The following is a 14,585-nucleotide window of genomic DNA, read 5'->3' as shown; positions in this document are numbered from 1 at the left end:
ATGCCAGTTCCGACTTACATACAGATTGAACTTAAGAACAAACCTACAGTCCCTATCTTGTATGTAACCCGGGGACTGCCTGTACCTTAATTATCTGTATACAAATGCAGGAAGTATGGAGAATAAGCAGAAAGAACTTGAAGTGCTAGTAAATGAACACAACTACTACATAATTGCTATCACAGAGACTTGGTGGGATAATACACATGATTGGAATACTGGTATAGAAGGTTATAGCTTGCTCAGGAAGTATAGGCAGGGAAAAAGGGAGGAGGTGTGACATATATTAAAAATGTAGACACTTGGACATAGGAGACAGACTTGTTTGAGAGTCTCTGGGCTAGGGATCGACTACAAACCACCTAACCAAGCAGAAGTGGAGGATGTGGCTTTTTTAAACAACAAAATCATCCAAAGCACAGGACTTGGTGGTGATAAGGGATTTAAACTATCCAGACATCTATTCGGAAGATAACATAGCAGGACCCAGATTATCCAACAAGTTTTTATAATGCATTGCAGAACATTTTTTATTTCAGAAGGTTGAGAAAGCTACTGGGGGAAGCTGTTCTAGATTTGATTTTAACAAATAGGGAGGAACTGATTGAGACTTTGAAAGTGGAAGGCAGCTTAGGTGAAAGTGATCATGAAATCAGAGTTCATAATTCTAAGGAATAGTAGAAGGGAGAACAGCAAAATAAAGACAATGTATTTCAGGAAGGCAGACTTTAGTAAACTCAGAGAGCTTGTAGGTAAGGTCCCATAGAACGCAAGACTTAGAGGAAAAACATTGAAGACAGTTGGCAATTTTTCAACGGTACATTATTAAGGGCCTTAAGAGCAAACTATTCTACTGCATAGGAAAGATAGGAAGTATGGCAAGAGACCACCCTGGCTTAACCAGATCTTCTAAGATCTACAAATCCAAAAAGGAGTCATATAAAAAGTGGAAACTCAGTCAAAGTACAAAAGATGAATATAAGCAAATAACACAGTTGCGTAGGGGCAAAATTAGAAAGATGAAGGCACAAAACGAGCTCAGTCTATCTAGAGACATAAAGGGTAATAAGCAAACATTCTACAAATATATTAGAAGTAAGAGGAAGACTAAGGATGGTGTGGGCCCATTGCTCAATGAAGAGAAAAAAACAATAACAGAAAACATGGAAATGGCAGAGATGCTTAATGACTTCTTTGTTTCTGGTTTCACTAAGAAGGTTGGTGGTGACTGGATGTCTAATATAGTAAATGCTAGTTAAAACAGTAAAAGAACAAGTTAAAAATTACTTAACGATATTAGATGTCTTCATGTCACCAGGGCCTGATGAAATGCATCCCCGAATACTCAAGGAACTGATAGAGGAGGTATCTGAGCCATTAGCTATTATCTTTAAAAAGTCATGGAAGTTGGGAGAGAGTCCAGCAAACTGGAAAAGGGCAAATATAGTGCCCATCTATAAAAAGGGAAACAAGAAAAACCCAGGAAACTAGAGACCAGTCACCTTAACTTCTGTGCCAGGAAAGATAATGGAGCAAATAATTAAGGAATTCATCTGCAAACATCTGGAAGATGATACAATGATAAGTAACAGCTAGCAAGGATTTGTAAAGAATAAATTGTGTAAAATCAATCTGATAACTTTCTTTGATAGGTTTTACAAGTCTTGTGGATCAGGAAAGCATTGGACGTGGTCTACCTAGACTTCACTAAAGCATTTGATACAGTCTTGCATGACCTTCTTATCAATAAGCTGGGGAAATACAACCTAGATGGGGCATAAGGTGGTGCATAACTGGCTGGATAACAATTCTCAGAGAGTAGTTATTAATGATTCATAGTCATGCTGGCAGGGCATAACAAGTGGGGCTCTACAGAGGTCAGTTTAGGGACTGGTTCTGTTGAACATTTTTATCGATTTAGATAATGGCATAGAGAGTGCGCTCATAAAGTTTACAGATTATGTGAAATGGGGAGGGGTTGCAAGTGCTTTGGAGGATAGGGTCATAATTCAAAATGATCGATAAACTAGAGAAATGGTCTGAGGTAAATAGAATGAAGTTTAATAAGGACAAATGCAAAGACAATCAGTTCTTTGGGTGATGTCCTCTGACCTCCCCATCTCACACGGTGCCAACCACTGCAGACTGATGAGGAGGAGGGGCAACTTTCTGATGGATATACTGAAACATGGCACATAGAATTGCCTCCTGATAACACTTCTTCATATCTTGAAGAGGCAGTAATACCGGATGATACTCACCCATCAGACGACCTGAAACCATTCCAGGAGCTGTTTAAGAGGGTGGTGACATCAGCTCTAGGAAGTAGGGGAGAAACAGCATTGACTTCTCAAAAAATCCACCCCTCTTCACAGGGAAGAATCACGCTCCTTATCAACGAGGCAATAATGGAGGTTTCCGACGAAATCTAGCAGACCTCCGCCTCATTTCGGCCAGTGTGCAAGAGATCTGACAGGAAGTACTTTGTACCACCAAAAAGATCTAGACTTTCTTTTCTCGCATCCACAACAAAATTCTCTCATTGTGGATGCTCCTAACCAATTTGCAAAGGCCTTTTGGGCCAGATCAGCATCCAGTGACAAGGAACACAAGAAACTAGACATATTTGGGGAAAATGTCTATTCCTTGGCTACTCTTCAATTAAGAATTGCCAACTTTGCTGGCAAACCATGACTTTGATAACTATTCCAAACTGGCCGAGTTGATGGAATACCTACCAGAATCCAAAGACCTGTACTCAAATCAGTCATAAATGAAGGTCACACTGTTGCTCGTACAACACTCCTTTCCTCAATAGATGTATCTGACACAGCTACCAGGGCAGTTGCCACAGCCATGGTGATGAGAAGAGCCTCTTGGCTTTTTTCAGCTGGGGTACCCAAAGAATTCCAATCCAGGGTAGAAAACCTTCCGTTTGATAAGCGCAAGCTTTTTCTGGCTACTACGGATGAGATCCTACATAGTAGGAAGTATTTCTGCATGACCCTTCGTATACTTGGCATGTATACTCTGCCGTGTTGTTGAAGACATTACACCCCATACAACAAAAATAGAGACAGCTACTATAACCGCGTTCAGCAAAAGCAATATTATGTCTACGGTTGCCCTAGACAATGCTCTCAGAGGAGGCGCCCACCTCCAACTCGCTATTCTGGTCCCCAGGCAACAAAGCAGCAGGTTTGAAGATTTGGTTGAGGGCCTGCCCGACCTCTCACTTCAACCTTTGCCAACAAAGAAGTACCATCTCTTTACCAAGAGAGTCTGTCCCTTTTACCACCAATGGGATGTCATAACATCAGATCAGTGTGTCTTAGAGATCATCCACATAGGATATGCCATCCCTTTTACATTGCTTCCCCCATTCGGTCCCTCTTCAGAGATCCCTCTCATGAGATGCTTCTCATCCCTGGCACAGTGTGAACCCATGGCACAACCTTCACCTAGGGCACCGAGAATGGACAGGGCTGGCTCCAGCTGCCCTCCAGTATCCCACACTAACCCCAGATCCCCTGGAGTCATGACTGCACCTATGCCACCACCAGAGGAGCCGACTAGCACAGCAACGGGACATAAGTCTTGATCTCACTGACGTTTCCCAGGTCAGAAAACATAAGCATCACCAAGACGTGACAGGAGGATTAGGATCGTGTCCCTTGTTGAGTCTGTGGCATGACACTGTTAGCACTCCCCATTACCAATAAGGGGCTCACCATGCTCACTGGCCTTATCACAATTCAGTGCCTACCATGGGAATACAGGAAGATTGTTCTCCCAACACTCCTGCCCAGATAGGGAACACACATCTTCTGTGTCTTGCAAACCACTACATTATTAATATCCTCCGTGGCACACTGATTGGTAGTACTATGACACTCATCACAGCCAATTGTCCCCCTGTCATTATTGGGCACCCTGACACACCTCCACTGTGGCTCTTACACCCACACAAAGGTCAGTGCCCTCTGTATACTCACATCCATTGCATTCCCTATCTGAAGGCACAGATCTAGAGGAAATGCAGATCGAGGACGACCCAACTGTCCAGCGATCTGACGTAGCACCCAATGATAATTCCTCCTTCACTCCTGATGAAGTGATTATCCCAAATGACCCAACACCGACTGATGACCTTAATCAATTCCAGGACTTATTTAAAAGGTTGGCTATCAGTCAGGAGGTAGTATTATCAGAGGCTCTGGAGAAACATCACAAACTCATAAGAACTTACAGCCCTCTGCAAAATCCCAAATTGCCCTGCCTCTAGACAAAGCAATCCTTGAGGTAGCTGATGAAGTACGGCAAACACCAGCCACACGCCCCAAATAATAAAAGGGCTGATAGGAAGTATTTTGTTCGATCTAAAGGCACAGACTTTATCTACACCCTCAACCCAACCCTTTAGTGGTTGATGCTGCTAATCAAAGGTCCAAAAAAACCCCAACACAAAGAAACAACCAGTGTAGAGAGAGCCTAAGAGTTTCCTCACATGAGGAAAATGAATTTTGTGTTGTGCACCAGTATTGAGTTCATGTGGCTTGTTTGGATGTGCCACCCAAGTTATTAATAAATATTTTTAAACCTCTACCTTTTCCCTCTGCTGCCATGTCAGCTCTCCTGGTGCCTGCTGCCCCCCCCCCCTCATCCTCCTCTGCTGTCCTGACTCCTGCTCTTCACTGTCCTCAGCCCTCCTGCAACCTGCCCCCATCCACCAGCCCTTCTCTCCTCCCTTTGCCCACTTCTCCAGTAGCCCCACTCTGATCATGTGAGCTACCCCTCCTCATCCCCTCTTTTAACACCTCCCTTTACAAACCTGCCCTGCATCTCTTCTCTGATGGTGGTCCCTCCACTGCAGGTGTCTGCCCTTCTGCTTCACCCCCAGAATCCCCTGGCACCTGCACCTTCTCTTACCCCTGCACCCTCCTGGTGCCTCCCCCTTCCCTCACTTCCCCTGCCCCCTTTGCCCTCTTTTTCCCTGATGCCCACCCCCTCACCATTCTCTGCCCTCATGCCCCTGTGCCCTCACACTTGACTTGCTCCATCCCAGCCTTCCTCATTCCCACCCCTTCTTTCAAGCCTTCTCCCAGCACCTCCCCTCACCCCTCTAGCCCCCAATGCCCTTATCCTCTCCCCTCCCAGCATCACCCTGTTCCCCTCCCACTGACACCTCTCCCCTCCTGCCCTTTTCCTCATTGTCTGCGCTTGGCCCCCTGCCATTTGTCTTTCCTCCACCCTGTCCCTTTCGTGCCTTCCCCTTCGCCTCCGCACAATCACCTGCCTCTCCCAGCCCTTCCCCTTTCCTTCTGCACAAGCCCCTTCCCTCCCTCTCCCTCTCCCTCTCCCTCTACCGTACCTTCTGCCTTCCACTTTGTGGGGCCGGAGTCTGTGCTTTGTCCCCAGACTCCGAACCCGCAACTCAGCCATGCGGCGCATCACAGCGCCCAGCAAGTTTAAAATTCCGGGCTATGACGTTACGTCACGTCTGGGCGTCTCTCCACCCACTGGTTTGAGCATGCTGCACAGGGCAGCAGCAGCCAGGGAAGGGGAGCCTAGAGAAGGTTGCGCATGGCAGGGACGGGGACGGGGGAGAGACACTCTGGGGCCAGGGTGGGAGGACCCGCTCGAGCTCCAGCTCCAAATATTGCAGGAGCATGGGCACCACAAGCCCACACAACTCACCACCCATGCCTCTGCTGGCTAGCCGACTCTCTCTCTCTCTTTTTCAGACGGGGCGGGGGAGCGCCGGCTCCTCGCGGAACCCCTCGTTTTGCTCCGTGGAACCCCAGGGTTCTGCGGAGCACCAATTGGGAAACACTGCCCTAGATGAAACTTTCAAGGGAAAACCATTGTCTTCTCAGTGCATATCAAAGCTGATAACATCGTGCATTATTACCTGCTACTTGCTCCAGAATAGGGCATTACCAACGATTCCAAAGGCCCATTCTACCAGAGAAATGGTGACATCAGCTGCTTTTCTCAAGGGAGTCTCACTCCAGGAAATATGCAGAGCAGCCACATGGTCGTCGAGTCACACCTTCATAAAGCATTACACTATTCCACCGTCTTCCACAACAGATACTGCAGTAGCCACTGCAGTTCTAAGATTTGTAGCAATTAACCGAAGCCCACCATCCATTCAAATGGGCACTGCTATGCAGTCACCAACAGTGGAGCACTCCTGGGGACATCACTGAAAGAAGAAAGAGTTACTTACCCTGTGGAGTAACGATTGTTCTTAGAGATGTGTGTCCCTGTGAGTGCTCCATGACCTGGCCTCCTCCCCACTTATTTGGGTAATAATAGCAGCCCATGAGGGCGTCAAAGAAGAAACAGAGGAGAAGCAGGCTGCATGTGCTACTTCAAAGGCAGGAGGACTGCTCTCCACTCGCACATGCGTAGCCTGCCTGAGCATTGCTCTGAAAGTCTCTGATCCATGGTGCCGGTACAAGCCCAACACCAGCAGTGGAGCACCCACAGGGACACACATCTCAAAGAACAATCATTACTGCACAGGGAGAGTAACTTCTCTTTTCCTCTCTCCGTTCTGAAAACTGACCATTTATTCCTACCCTTTGTTTTCTGTCTGTTAACCAATTATCAATTCACGAGAGGACTGTCACTCTTATCCCATGACACCTTACTTAAGAGCCTTTGGTGAGGGACCTTGTCACAGGCTTTCTGGAAATCTAAGTACACTGTATCCACTGGATTCCCATATGCTTGTTCATATGCTTGTTGATTCCCTCAAAGAACTCTAGTAGTTTAGTAAAGCACAATTTCCTTTTGAGGAAACCATGATATTTGGTCTCTGATCCCATCCTGACCCTGACTCTAGCCTGGCATTACCTCTAATATCCAACTTCTGACTCCAGGCTTATTGTGACGTGATTCCTACCTCCTGATTCCAGTCTTATACTACCTGTGTTGTCCGATTCTGGTCAGACTTTGATTCCAACTCTTGCTCATTGAATCCCACTCCAGAGATTTCTCTGACCCCTGTTCAATGACTAACCACCCTGATATGTGAACCCAAGTTCATCTCTGGCTTCTGGACTAGACTGCACATCTGTTTGGCATTTTGCACTAATCCAAGCCTCTGCTGCAGATTCAGGGTTTGTATAGACTGCAGGCTTCTTTCGGAAGAAGCTTTTCCGAAAGAGATCTTCCAGAAAAACTTTTTCCAAAAGAGAGTGTCTACAGAGCAAAAGTGCATCAAAAAAGCGATCTGTTATTTCAAAAGATAGCGTCCACACTGAATGGACACTATCTCGCACTTAAGCTGTGATTGCTATGGACCGAGTGGCCACCAGGGCACTTCTGCTTTTTCCTCTTTCCTCTTCTTTTGAAATAACTCTCTCTTCCCTGTCCACACATGCCTTTTTTTGAAAGAGCTATTTCAGGAAAAGGCTTCTTCCATGTAGAAAGAGATTTATCAGTATCAAAAAAAAACCCCTCTGTTCTTTCGATTTATTTTGAAAGAACGCAATTTCAGTGTGGACATAACTAGAGTTTTTTTCGGAATTGCAGTGTAGACATATCGTTAGCAATGGGATCTAGAGTACTGTACCTGTCTTTGCTGCCTGCTTCCTCATACTGGTCATCAGCCTGAACACAGCTTGATAATCATCCAAATCTGTAATACACATAGGACTGGTGTTTGAAGAAGAAATGGAGGCTGCATACTGTAACTGGAATTTCTTTGAGATACATGTTCCTGATCTGTAATGCCCTACCCTCTACCCCTGCTGCCTTGGATCTTGTTAGATTTGTAGTAAGACGGGGAACAGAAGAAGCAGTGAGCTGCACTGCCTCTCTTATTCTTGCTTAGGAGAATGAAGAGACATACTGTACATATGTGGGCCAACGGAGAGTGCACTTGGACATATGGAATGTAGTATGTGTTACCATATGTTGAGTAGAGATAGGACTGTACATTTCAAATAACTTCCAGTTACATTAAGTAACCTCCATTTCTTACAAGTGAATTTCTCCAGTTTCAGGTTATTTGTATTCATTCCAGTGAGTCATAGTTCCAAGGAGGAATCTGCTGATTTGTAATTTAAGTCTTGACTCACAAACCCCACAAAGCGAGGCTGAGGAATTGGGAATACTTGAAGAGGCATGTTTTTGCAGAAATCTCTGCTAGTTTATCTGTTAGTCCACTACATTACAGAGACTGCCTGTTCTTTCCTGACTTTAATCAGGTGTTTTGTTAAATCTGTTCTAGAACTGTATATTTTCCCAGAAGATTTTGGAGACAAGTGGTTCTTCCTAGAGTGAATTTTAGTTACATCTTGCTCAAAAAAATAGAGACTTCACAGGGATTTCTGGCATATGCTTAAAGGGTCCTCTGGGTAGTCAACAGGACTCTCTTGCATGGAAACTTGTTTTATTTCAGTACCATGCTGTTTAATCATTTGTGTATCCATATTATTTATTTGCTGTCTGTTGGAGTTTTTCCTGAGTAAAACCTATAGGAATTGGTCGTTGATCTGCCTTTCTTTCATTCCATAACTTAATAAAGAAACTGTCATTCTCAAATGTTTTATACTTAATTGTATTCCTTTTATATTTTGTTTATACTGTTGTATACATTTAGCTAAACAGTATTCAAATATCTGACCACAAAAAGAGAAATACAGTAAACTTCCGATATTCCGGCACCATTAGGACCTTTAGGTGCTGGATTATCAGATATGCCGGACTGTCGGAAGGGGGGCCACCCCAGACCCCTCATAGCCCCCCCTTTCGATAGTCCGGCTCTTCCCCAGGCGTCCCCGATTCAGCTGCTGCTGGTCAGTTTCAGCAGCAGCTGAATTGGGACGCCTGCAGCAGAGCAGCTGGGGTGCTGCCAGGTTGGTCCGGTAGCGCCGCCCCTTGGCACTGAGAGATCAACCTGGCAGCACCTCAGTTGCTCTTGGGGATGCCTGGGGCAGAGCAGCTGGACCCTCTGGACCCTCAGCACTACTGGGCCAACGTGGCAACACCCCAGCTGCTCTGCCCCAGGCATCCCCAAGTCAGCCGCCACTGAAACAGACTAGCGGCTGACTCCAGGAAACCTGGGGGAGAGCAGCTCTGCCTCGGGCTTCCTGGAGTCAGCTGCTGGTCAGTTTCAGCAGCGGCTTAATTGGAGACAGCTGGGGTGCTGCCGGGTTGGTCCCGCAGCACCAAGGGGCAGTGCTACGGGACCTACCGGCAGCACTCCAGCTGCTCTGCCCCCGGCTTCCCCGATTCAGCTGCTGGTCAGTTTCAGCAGCGGCTGAATTGGGGAAGCCAGGAGCAGAGCAGCTCCAATGGTCTGGACCATCAGATGCCGGACCAATGGAGTTTTACTGTAAAATGGACTGTTATTGAAAACATTGACAACATACTGAAAACATGCTAGAAAAAGATGTCTCGTTTAAATTACTTATGCTTTACATTTACTTGCCAAAGGCAATTGTTAAAAGTAATAATTTGGAATTAAAATAGAAAATATTTTAACATTTATTTTTAAATTTTACAGGAGTAACATTATCAAATGCAATGGTAAATGCAGGTCTGACATCATTTAAAAAAATTGAAGATGCAAATGCAAGGGAACTTGAATTGGTATTTAAAATTTATATACATATTTATATATGGAAAATGCTAATGTTTAATAGTTAATGAGTTATGGACTCCCATGTTTAAAGTGATTTATTCTAGTTCAGTAACACACTAGATTAAGGAAATATTTAATTTTCTGACAAAGGTATTGATTTTTTCCCTGAAGTTGATTTATTATTTTGATGTTCTGTTTAAGTTATAAATTACATATCAATTTTAGTGACATTTTTGTATTACTATATGGGGGAAGTGAAATTTACTCTAGAACTTTTTTCTAACTAAAAAAATAATAGCTCAAATTCAGGAATTTTATCCTTTTAGTAGTGGAAAGTTGTAGTATGAAATCTTAACCCTATTGAAATCCATAGTAAAACTTCCATTGAACATCAGTGAAGAAATATATGGGATTAAATTTTGTCATGCTCCTGATGCACAAATTCTTTTTCATTTTTACTTCTTAAGTGTGATAGCATATTTTCCCTACAGTGCGTACAGAGCTTTTTCAGATCTCTAAATTATGTGGAATTCATGAAGACACTTGTTTTCCATTCAGGAATGTGTTAGGTCTTAGTTTGCCTTCTCCACCATTCCTATGAAGTGTATCATCATTTAATAAAAGTTTAGGACAATGATATATGTGCTAGAGGGAGTTTTTGAGATTTGTTTGGAGAGAAGCATTGGACATTTTTGGCTTTTTGATTAGGTTACTATTAAGGTTACCATTTGAGGGAGGCAGATAAGAATCTTATATTTGGGTTTTTTTAATGACTCTGATGGCCTTACTTTGTTCCTGGTCCTTGGTTTTAAATTTCTCTCTTATTATATCACGTTAAAATAACAGTAAAGTGGCAAAATCAAGCACTCCAAATTTAAGCACTTAATTTAGAAAATTTCTGAATTAAGATTGTCTGCGAAACCTTAATTTGGCTCTTTTTTCTGTATGTGTTATGATATAATATTTAATTATATAATCACAAATTACTTTCTTAGCAGAATCCCTGCCTCATCCTGTGCACTGGATAGATGGTAATCACTTAATGAATAACAGTTAGATGTACTTATACATATCAGACTTCATGGACTCAAATTGGGCACCCAGAAAATAAGTAGCAATCAATTAATGACCATCTGTGAAAGTTAAGTGACTTCTCTAGTATAAGATAGGAACTCCATGGCAGAGGCAGAAATAGAACTAGTTTTCCATGCAGCAGTCAGGTGCCTTGACTGTGAGACTATCATTTCTCTTTATTCAGTCACTACACACTTTCCAATTTCTGAAACATATGAAGCCACGGTCCTGGACAGTATCCCCCAGTACACAGCCCTGATTTATTCCTAGAGAAAGCTCATCTTGTGCACTAAATTAGGCAGGTGTCTCTAGGAAAAATATCTGGTCATATAATTAGAGACAAAAACCATATGCCCAAGCGTACCTAATTAAGACTTCAGAAGCTAACTTTCTGTGTTCTTGACTTTGCAACTTATTTGTCTTGTATTTTCCAGATTTTTAAAAAAGAAAATTGAAAAAAAAATACTATTATGTGTCTTCATTATTGATATCCAAGTGGTTTGTCAAAAGGATTAGAACCTCTAGATTAGTGCTGGGCATCCTGGAGGACCAAAGGTGGAATCCCAGTGCTGCAGGCTGCTATGGCCCACTGAGATGGAGAGCCACTTGTGGCCCACTCACTGTTCTTAATGTCCATCACTGCTCTAGATCGCCAGCACAGACCTCTGCCACTGAAACCAACAGAGTAAATGATAGCAGTTAAGGATGTTTAATTGCAGTTAATTGACTAGTCGAGTAGTCGATAGGCACTTCCCCATTCCTCCTTTGAAATGTACACGCCCTACCGTGGCTCTTGTACATTTCAAAGAAGGAATGCGGAACTCCACGTACAGCGTAGGGCCAACGGGAGTCCCACTGACTCTGGGCTGCATGCAGGTACCTGCTTTGAAATGTACAAGAGCCGCACTAGGGCATGTACATTTCAAAGTCATGGAGCCCGGAATCAGCAGGAAACTCCCCAGCTGACCTTGGGTTCCGTGTGGCATTTCAGTGGAACCCGGAATGAGCTGGGGACTCCCCAGCTGACCCCAGGCTCCACGGCTGCCCCTTTGAAATGCGGAGACAGCGTTTCAAAGGGGCAGTGCTGTGAAGCCCAGGGTTAGCTAGGGACTCCCCGGCTGACTCCGGGTTCCATGTGGAATTTCCCTAGGACCCGGGGTCAGCTAAAGAGACCCCCAGGCTCCACGGTGCTGCCTGTTTGAAACACTGACGTGGCATTTCAAAGGAGCAACTTCAGCACAGCTGATCCCTGGCTCTCTCAAGAATAGCTCTTACTCTGATTAGCATAATTTATCAGATAACATTCATATTTACTCTAGAATGATCGGTTTCATTTTATAAGGGGGACAGTCTTTTTTTAGCAGTTTTTGTGTGTGGCAGAGACTAAGGAGTTTAGTAGGTTCCAAGTTCTTTGCCTATTGAGGATGATGAGTGAAGTGAGAGTCATCCTCTGAGAGACTATTCTGCTTGTTGCTGAACAGTTATTTTATAGTGGTAAGCAACTGATATTTTTTCTTGCCAATTATTTCCTATTTGGTGAAGTAATAACTATATATTCATCAGAATGAGGAAAGATAAAATTATACTAGCCCTGGAAAATAATTATCACATTTTAATAGTAAGGAGAATAGTTGCAAATTGTGGGCCAAATCTTGAAACTGTATGGAAACCTCCAACTTTTTTTATATCAAGGGTAGTTGTTGGTAATAACAACTGTCAGTAGTTGGTCCTGTGCATTGTTGTTATATTTCTTTATTTGAAAGTTACTTTTGTTGCTGGGAAATGTAATATATCAGAAATAAAAAAATATTTGCAGATTGTAAATAGACATCCGCCTTTTGGAAACCAAATAAAAGAATCTGTGCTACACCTGCCAAAATATGCACTTGCTATTGAACAGGTAAATGCTTCCATTTGCTTTCCTGAATAATGCTTTTTATGATTGTTTTGCTTTAGAATTCTGCTAGAATAATGAAAATAGAACATTTAAATAAAATATTACATATTAAATGTTTAAGTCCCCCATTAGGAATATGAATCTAGACATGCATCCCTTCAGTCTTGCCATGTGTTGTTAAAAGTCCTGTTGATTTAAATTATACGTATTCTGTGTTCCTAAGATTATTCTTATGACTTCTGTATTAGGGATGTCAATGTATAGTCGACAATACGATTAACCAATAAGCCTAGGCTTATCAGTTAATCTTTTTGACTAACACATTTCCCTCCCCTTTCTCCCTCCCCCCCCCCCCCCCCCCCGCTGCCATTGTATCAGTCGGTTAAAAGCTGGTTCCCCCCAGCACTGGCTCTGCAGTGCTGCCTACCCTCCCTTCCCCCCCACTGCTGCCTCTATAAGAGGCAATGGCCAGGGGGGAGGATGTCAGGAGAGGCTACTGTGAAGCAGCCTCTGTGCGCTGCAGGCCTGGGCCCGCCATGGGCAGAGATTGCTTCACAGCAGCAGCCCCTGTCCGCAGGGGGTTTGTATCAGAGGCAGCAGCATGGGGCCGCTAGCATCCAGTCTGCATGGGGACCTGGTTTTTAAACTGGCTCCCCCTGTTACAATGCGCTGCAGCCTCTGATAGAGAGGCAAATAGTGCAAGGTGGCAGGGGGTTCCCTAGGAGAAGGACAGGGAGCGCATTGGCTGTTGGCCCTGTCCTGGGGGACTATTGAATAGTCGTGTTACCGCTAAGATTTCATGTGGTTATTGAATTACCCAATATCTAACATCCTTACTCTGTACGGGCACACTCCACATTCTAGGAAATATTGTCAAGAAATCAAACATTCCTGAAACACAAGTTCATTCAAAGACTTCTTAAGTAAGTTGTCATCATTCTAGACAGAATACCTGATCTTTCTTTTCCTGTTTCTTCTGATTGTCAGCAACCGTTTTATAATAAAAAATGTGAAAAGAGATAGTTCACCTATTGATCTAGCTCTTTTGAGTATGTAAACCTGACAGCTCTCTTCCATCTTAAATATCAAACATGAAGCAAAAAGATATCAAGAGCTTTTTTCTGTTTTTAGATGTCAGATTCAGGAATATTCAGAAACAATAGCTTATTACAGTCAAATAATTAATACCATGCATATCAAATGAGGCATGATCTAGTGCTTTGGGGGGAAGACAAGAAATCATGAATTCTAATACTCTTTCCGTGGCATTGGGCGAGTCACCTAACCAGTCTGCCTCAACTTTTTCATCTGCAAAGTGTGGATAACAACACTTAATTGCGTTATAGAATTGTTAAGACAATTAATTACAGTTTGTACTTTAAAGATGAAAAACTTGATATATGTGTAAAGTGTTACGTTTATTGTAATAATGATCAATTCGGCTTTAGTGTGTCATTTTGTGGAATAGCAAAAGTGTTTGAATAATGTATTAGTAATTCTAAAATCCTTTTCAGAAGAAAAAGTTTACAATGATTAATGCTGCACAAAGTTCTCCCTCTGTTATTGAAGTTTGTTTCTGTAAAAAAATATATGGAGATATACCTATCTCATAGAACTGGAACGGACGGACCTTGAGAGATCATCAAGTCCAGTCCCCTGCCCTCATGGCAGGACCAAGTACCATCCCTGACACATTTGCCCCAGATCCCTCAATGGCCCCCTCAAGGATTGAACTCACAACTCTGGGTTTAGCAGGCCAATGCTCAAACCATTGAGCAAGAAGGATTTAGTATTTGTTTCATCTCCAGACATATTTACATATTAATTAATAGGAGAGAAAGGGGATTTTTGTTCTTGTCTTATTCTGTACTCTTCCCTGTGAATCTAGTTCTTGTTTATTTTGATAATTATTTGTCTGATACGTTTTTGCTTATGCCAACAATCAAGAAGATTTATATTTAATGTATTAACTTTTCATCCTACATTTCTTGTGATTATCATTTAATTTATGTA

At 43.2% G+C, this 14,585-nt stretch overlaps 1 protein-coding gene across 4 annotated transcripts in view; it reads left to right on the top strand.

The window, feature by feature from the left end:
* Positions 1-14,585, top strand: part of HFM1 (helicase for meiosis 1) — a 170,998-nt gene that overhangs the window by 105,192 nt on the left and 51,221 nt on the right. For all 4 annotated transcript variants that reach the window (XM_089780526.1, XM_075936496.2, XM_075936502.2 and 1 more), the window contains 2 exons: positions 9,524-9,609; positions 12,492-12,575. In XM_089780526.1, the coding sequence (XP_089636652.1) occupies positions 9,524-9,609; positions 12,492-12,575 (170 nt within the window). The remainder of the gene's footprint in view (positions 1-9,523; positions 9,610-12,491; positions 12,576-14,585) is intronic.

Source organism: Pelodiscus sinensis, chromosome 9, assembly GCF_052426305.1.
Source record: "Pelodiscus sinensis isolate ZL-2025 chromosome 9, ASM5242630v1, whole genome shotgun sequence".
In the NCBI taxonomy this organism is placed as follows: Eukaryota; Metazoa; Chordata; order Testudines; family Trionychidae; genus Pelodiscus; species Pelodiscus sinensis.
This window is presented reverse-complemented; position numbering and strand designations above follow the sequence as displayed.